The sequence below is a fragment of the Telopea speciosissima genome, chromosome 7, assembly GCF_018873765.1.
Source record: "Telopea speciosissima isolate NSW1024214 ecotype Mountain lineage chromosome 7, Tspe_v1, whole genome shotgun sequence".
In the NCBI taxonomy this organism is placed as follows: Eukaryota; Viridiplantae; Streptophyta; class Magnoliopsida; order Proteales; family Proteaceae; genus Telopea; species Telopea speciosissima.
This window is the reverse complement of record NC_057922.1, coordinates 9,173,994-9,181,572: the sequence shown is the minus strand read 5'-3', so window position 1 is coordinate 9,181,572 and position 7,579 is coordinate 9,173,994. Positions and strand designations below refer to the sequence as shown.

Here is a 7,579-nt window from a genome sequence, read left to right as displayed (position 1 = left end):
GATACTTTACTTTCTGTTTGATCTACAGAATGAAGAAGTTTGTTGTTGTTTATTTTTTATGCCATTGTATTTGATATTTGCTTATTTATGCAGATGAATGAAAAGATTGGAAAAGAGAGATGGCAGAAGAGAAGAGAAATGAAAATTTTGAAAAAGACAAATGAAAGGTGAAAGATAATAAGAGGAAAGAGGCACAACCCAACACGTCAAAAGAATTTCAACTAAATAGGGTCTGCTACATGGATCATTGCCTTCCAATAGACTCTACCCGAAGTCATACTTGATACAAGACCTAGACTATGCATATCCTTCCTTACTTCTCCTATGGTCATTTTAGGTCTGTCCCTAACTCTTTTTGTTTCTTCAATTGGAATCATATCACTCCTCCTTAATTACTGAGGCGTCCCTTGGCCTCCATTGAATATGATCATACCACTTTAAACGATTTTCTCGAAGATTGTCATTGATCAGGGCAACTCCCAAGTCCGTTCTAATACATTCATTTTGTAATTTATCCTTCCTTGTTTTTCCACACATCCATCTTAACATCCTCATCCCTACTATGCGTAGCTTATCGATATGACATTTCTTAACTGCCCAACATTTTGCACCATACATCATAGTTGGTCGAACAACAATTATGTAGAACTTTCATTTTAAAGGAATGCGTCAATCATGCAGCACTCTGGACGTACCTCTCCACTTCATCTATCCCACTTGATTCTCTGTTAAACATCATCCTCTATACCACCTTCTTAACTTATAGTTGGCTTAGATATCTAAAATAATCACTTTGCGGTATTTCATTTTTCTCAATTCGCATCATATCAGTAACCATTATAGTGTGACTAAAATCACACATCATATACTCCATCTTCGTTCTACTACTCTTAATTCCTATTGTTTCCAAGGTCCCCCTCCCCTTCCAAAAAAAATAGTGGATGTAACACCTGAATTTAAATTGTACCAATATCCTAAATTAAGTATTGGGATGAACTTCTAGCTCATTGGCAAGCGGCTAGATTAGTTAGTCTAGTGTACATCTAGAGAAGGTCAAGAGTTCGACCCTCCTACCTCGCCTTTCTTGTATTAGTAGTAGTAAATGTGACCCAATGTGCTCCGTTGCTGGTCCCTTGTGAGTCTTTGTCAGGCCCGGTGTGGAGCCTAACACCCAAAAAAAGGTATTGGAAGTGTTATATTTATGCTCTAGTATGGGGTACAAGAGAGAAGGGAGGAGAGCATAGTGCACACAAGGTTAGACTTAAAGTTGAACCAACTGATGCTAAAGAAATCCCCTCTTTTTTATTTTTATTTTTTAATGCAGAGTATTATGAGTCTTGAAGGCTAAGGTCCATATTATCCCTTGAAGCAATTCTGGAAATTAAGCTCATCTCAATACTCCATCAAGAAGTCATGGTCGATCTGATATAACAAACAAACATGAGGTGCAGCTTCTGAAATATTAAAAGCTGCCCAGCCTAGATAATCTGATAAGCTTAATTTCCAAGATAAGAAATAGATAAGGACCCTAGCAGGTAATGGAAGAGAAACAGAGACTAATAATATATAAATAAGCGTCTTAAAACTTCATCAAAATCTCTCATATGTAATTTGAGTATCACAAATAACATACTTGGTTGATGATTTGAGTTGGTGGATGAAGTTATATGTTTCTATGTGGGTTAGGGAACTCATCAAACACGAATCGTTATTCTCTCCTGTTACAGCACGGTGCTGAAACGCATCGTGCGGCGCTGTAACGCATCATGCGGCGCTGGAGAAGCCATGTGGCACAGTGGACCTCACATGGTGCACATGGCCTCTCCAGCCGCCGCACGATGCGTTACAACACCGTGCTGTAACAGGAGAGGATAAAAATTTCATCAAACACGTACCATTATTTAAGTTGAAGAGATAGATAATCAGGTAAGTGACCCTGCCCTTTTCTTTCAACAACTTCATTTATTAGTTAATTTGGTATTACCTTACAAGAATATTCAGAGACATTTTCTGATTACCAAAACAACGTACAGCATCAATGGAACCAAAAAGACTATTACTTCATTCTCTGTCGTCTCGCCGTCGGCGTACCCATGATTCCACGCATGAATCACCAGTGCCAGTACTACTGGATATTCCAAAGGATCGGTTTCCATCATTTGTTAGGTAGTCTATGTCTGGCCCACAAGAAAAGAAATATATATGGATCATTAATTAATTTAATTAGTAACTGATAAGATAATTTATCAGACTACTACTCTACTCTACTGAGGATTATATAAAAACAAGTAAATTAAAGCAGAGTCCCTAATTGCTTCAATACTCACAGTATTAACTCGCTGAGCAACAGAAAAGAAGAATGACACACACCACCCATGCACGCATTACATTAGTTTTCGCCTATTCTTCCTCCGAAATAGGTTCCCATATACCCTCCCAATTTGGGAAAACATTTTGCTGCTACATTAAGAGCAGGAATGTTTCTACTACAAGGCTAGCAGCCAAAGAAATGGAATAATTCACTTCCCTAATTTGGATTTTCTATTGGCGAACTGCCCCCAACAAGGTGCGAAATGACCGCCTTACCCCCACTCGGGCAAGGCGCTTGGGCAGTTGGGGCAGCTCGGCGGTAGAGGATCCGGATCCTATATCCTCCTCATCCTCCTCCATATCCTCCGCGTCTGTCCTCGGATATCTTACAATCTCAAGAAATTTCTGATCAGTACTGAATTGATGATTCCCATCTTCTGCCAGGAAGAGGTTCAACCCTCTCAACTTCCCCCACTCAGGATAATTAACATATACATCTGATATCTCAATAGCATCTCTGCCTTTCAGTTGAATTCCGAACCACTCGAACCCTTTGAATTCGTGAATGTATTCTATATGATCATCTACACCTACACCTTTCAATTTATTCATGCCCTCAATTGCAAGCCCAATTTCACAATCGATTTTTTTATCATCTTTGCTATGGACACGAGAATTAAACCACAGCGTGATATCTTGATATCCATTACGTATCCATGAATAGTCTTCTTCACGAACGGTGACACTCAAAGAAACATGCATAATTAACCTCGAGCTACAGATCTCATCATCAGGAATCAGGTAATGACGAATCAAGTGATGACAACCCCATTTATCTCTCATTTCATCTGTCTTTTGCTGCAAAGGTATCCAAATCTGTCTCCAACTTTCAATGTTACCCCATGCAAATGCTGTTCCCTCCTGTAATTAATTAATTAAGATCAACAAAAGAAGAAATGATATATATATATATATATGGGGCACTGTTCTCTGTGCTGCAACGCAGGTTGCGCCCAAGCACATGGGGGTGGGCATAATGACCACATTGCCCCCCTACACATGTGCCTGGGTGCAGCCTGCGCTCCAGCACAGAAAACATTCTCCCAATACATATATAGCGAAGCAGTTTTCTGTACGGGACTGTGGCCTACGCCAGCACTCCCATGTGTCTATATCTCTCCTCCTTAAAACAAGGGGGTAGAGGTGTCTTTTTACATGGAGAGGAGAGAGATAGACTCATGGGAGTGCTGACGTGGGCCACATTCCCGGACAGAAAACTTTTTCCCACATATATACGTAAGCAAAGATATGGGAAAAAGAACTCTATCCGACTCTCATGAGTCTATCTCTCTCCTCCCCATATGAAAAGACATCTCTGCCCCCTTGTGTTAAGGAGGAGAGAGACATACACATGAGAGTGCTGGTGGTGTGGGCCACACTTCCGAATAGAAAACTACTTCCCCAAAGATAAATAGACAGGTAAATTAATTAAGGATGGATGACCTGCAGCTGGCCTTGTGCTGTCTGCCACGAACGATGATTTGTAACCACGCAGCAGCGTCTATCCACTTTATTGATAAGATCACTGAATTCATCATCATCATCATTGTTCTTTGTCTTCGTCTTCACGAAGCCTCTAAATTTCTCCATCTTTACACAATAATCTCCAAGGTGCAACTGCTCTAAGTTTTTCATGTTCTGATGAATGTCTGGTAAACTGTCAAAACGTGTGCAGAAATACCATTCAATTAATCTTGAGGGAAGCTTTGGCATGGGCAAAAGCTTGTTAAGTCCACTAAGGTTGAAGTAACGCAAAGAAGTCATTTTCTCCATTGAGCTTGGCAGATACATCAGTGCATAGCTGCCATCAAGATTCAATACCTTCAGCTTCTTTAACAGCCCAATACCATCATGCAGCGCTTCAATAGTTGTACGGGCCAAGTCAAGCTCAACCAAAGATTCTTTTAGATCACCCATGGATACAGGAATCTCTCGGAGTGACTTGCACTCAGTGAGGATAAGATTCTGAAGCGATCTCAACCTACATATACTGTTTGGGAGTTTCTCAAGCGAATGACAATATTTCAAGTTCAAATAAACCAGCTGTTGGAGCTTCCCAAGGGATTCATTTAAATTAACCAATTTTTCGCAATAAGAAAGATCCAACCTCTCTAAGAGAGGAAATCCTGAGAAGTCGGGAGATTTAAACAGATTATAACAATGACTGAGTCGAAGAACTTTCAATTGTTGAAACACCTGTACATGTCAAACAAAGAAACATATGAATATAAAATATTATTAATGTCCAATAATAATTCTCTCGATCTGACCAGTCGTAAAATCAAAGAGAACCAGTAGACTAATTAATACCACTCACCTTATTACCATGCCAATTATTCCAAGTTTGTCTAAACCTGCCATTAGGTAAGTCGAGCATTACTAAGCCTTCGTGACAAAAGCTAGCAGGTAGTTTTTTTAATGGACATCCGTGCCATCTGAACCACCTTAACTTAGAAGGAAGACACTGAAAGCTCCCCTCCATGGTTGCTCCACCAACTGTTAGTAATCTAAGTTTAGGCATCATCTTGAAATTTTTAGTATGTAAACAAATGTTTTCATTTGTATGTAGGAGGAGACCTTCAACCATTTGATTCCCCTATAGCAAAATAAAATAGTCCAAGTAAAGGAAAAAAAAATTAATAAACATAAAAAATGTAAAGGCTTTGTCAATATACTCATTGCATTTGGTCCTAATGCACTTTATTTCAATATCTATTTATATATTAGTATCAAATGCTTGCCTATAATTAATCAGAGCAATTAAAGAAGAATAAAATAAAAAATAAAGAAGATTCATGTAATTATAGCTCTTACCTTACCACTCTTTAATACCTTCATGATATTGTCAGGAGACCATAACCGGCTATGGTTATCAGGATTATCAGGCCTTTGATTGTAGGCAATACTTCTTCCCATGTCTCGAATTTGATCGTGCATCCACAACCTTTTATATTTTTCATCTTCCCAATTAAATGACTCACGACTCTTTATGAGAGATTTTCTCTTGAGAACTTCCATACAGTATATTGGCTCAAAGCCACAGGCTTTCCATATGGAAATTACGGTTTCTTCCTCCCATCCTATGAATAAACATGCAACATCAAGAAACATGGCTTTCTCAATATCATGCAGAGTATCAAAGCTTATCTTCAACTTTTCATATACAATATCATGAGGAATTTGTTTTAACATCCGAAGAATGGACTCCCATAATGCCTTATCTTCTTTATCTTTTGTCATAGACAAATCAGAACCCAAAATCTCCAATGCTAAGGGCAACCCTCCTGTAGTGCGTACTATATCAACTGATAGCTGCCTAAAATCGTCAGGAGGTTGGTCCGTTGAAAATACATGCAAACTGAAGAGTCGAAGACTTTCTTCCTTATTCAATACTCTAGGTTCATATATCATTCTATTATTTTCAGGGACCCCACTTAGAACGCTCCGATCTCTAGTCGTTATAATTATCACACTTCCGAGACCAAACCAATCAAGATCACGAGTCAATGCATCTAATTGGGTACGATCACCCACATCATCAAGAATGAGAAGAGTTTTCATGTTCTGAAATCTTTCCTTTATCAATCGTGATCCTTCTCTAGAATTGGATATTTTTGTTTCCATGGAGGAGATGCCATAAAGAAGTTTCTCTTGCAAACAAACTATACCGGTTTGTGATTCTTGCTCTCTAACATTCTCAAGAAAACAACTCTTGCTAAATTTTTCAGAGATGCAATTATATACAGTCGTCGCAATGGTTGTCTTCCCAATGCCACCCTGACCACATATCCCTAAAAATTGAACATCCTTGGAGCTGGAATTTGATAGCAAAAATAACACACGTTGTACGCGGGATTCTAGTCCAACAGAATTTTTGACATCAATCAAGGGGACCTTATTTAATTGGATCCAAGCATTTTGAACAACTTCCTTGACTAACACTGATTGGTCATCTCTGCAATTAGTTAGAAAGGGTAGTCACAACTCACAATACAATTGGAAGTGAAACTCAAATGCTATAAGAAAATATGAATTAGATGGACAAGGTTTCTTGAGGGAAGAGAGATTATTAAGATCATGATAGGAAAAAAAAACAAAAACTATTAAGATAAGATATGGAGCATATATATATATATATATATATATATATATATATATATATATATAGTGATCTTCAATGAAGAAAGAATTACTTTCGATATAGTAGGAGGGAGTTACCTCTCGTCAACAACCCATCCACTCATATCTCCTGCTGCTCGCAAAGCATCCTCCCATGCTGATCTAGTTTCTGCCGCCTCCTCGCTATGCATCTGGGGCAAAATCTCAAAGCATCCAGTGTGATTCTTAACATGTGATGTCTTAACCATGAAGAAAATGGGCAAAATGATTTGACCATTGGTTCTATGAGATTTCACCATCTGAGCCAGCTCCTGGAGGCACCATCTGCTTTCCACGTATCTATGAGAGAAGACAGCAATCGAGAGCTTGGCGCCTTCTATTACTCTGAGAAGCTTCCCAATATCTTCTCCTTTCTGCAGATCTTTGCTATCAATGAAAGTATGGATTCCACAACCCTTAAGAGCACTGTAAAGGTGGCCAACGAAGATATTCCGAGTGTCTTCCCCTCTGAAATTGATAAACACATCATACTTGTCTGAACATCCAACCTCTGCCTCCTTCTCCATGAATATTATTAATTAATTGTAGTTGCAGATAGAGAGATTCAGAGACGCGATTGATTGAAGAGTGTATAAAATGATTAATGAAGAAATTGCCGGTCTTGTTACCTGCTTCTGTACGGACGGAGGAGGATTTGGGGGAATGGCGAACAGAGGGGAATTTATTCGTTTGGGATAAGAATTTGGGTGATAAATGTCTTGAATTCACGGAAGGAAACCAACCACTCGTTCGAGATAAAAGAATTTGGGATTTTTTACAAATGCCCCCCTGAAAATGCCCATTTATCTAAATGTTTCCTTACAATTTTTCTAATTGTAAACTCCCTTTACTTTTAAAACATTGAAGCACTTTGATTCAGTCCATTAGTTTAAGACGTTAGAGGTTAGTTTCAGGAAATCTAATGACTAAAATGCCCTTGTGACAAAAACCCATTAAAATTAAAGTAACCAAATTGCCCTCATCTTCCCCCAAATGGTTTAGGGTTTGAAACTGAATCAAACCTTAACCCATTTGGGGAAGATGAACCCTA

The 7,579-nt window shown here is 38.7% G+C and overlaps 1 protein-coding gene across 1 annotated transcript; it reads right to left on the bottom strand.

The window, feature by feature from the left end:
- Positions 1-2,541: 2,541 nt before the first annotated feature.
- On the bottom strand, positions 2,542-7,055 carry LOC122668183 (disease resistance protein RUN1-like). The gene is made up of 5 exons (XM_043864777.1): positions 6,589-7,055; positions 5,185-6,325; positions 4,688-4,966; positions 3,814-4,566; positions 2,542-3,231 (listed from the first exon to the last, which is right to left on the bottom strand). Exons 1-5 carry the CDS (start codon positions 7,053-7,055, stop codon positions 2,542-2,544), a joined length of 3,330 nt encoding a protein of 1,109 aa, XP_043720712.1.
- Between the last annotated feature and the right edge of the window lie 524 nt (positions 7,056-7,579).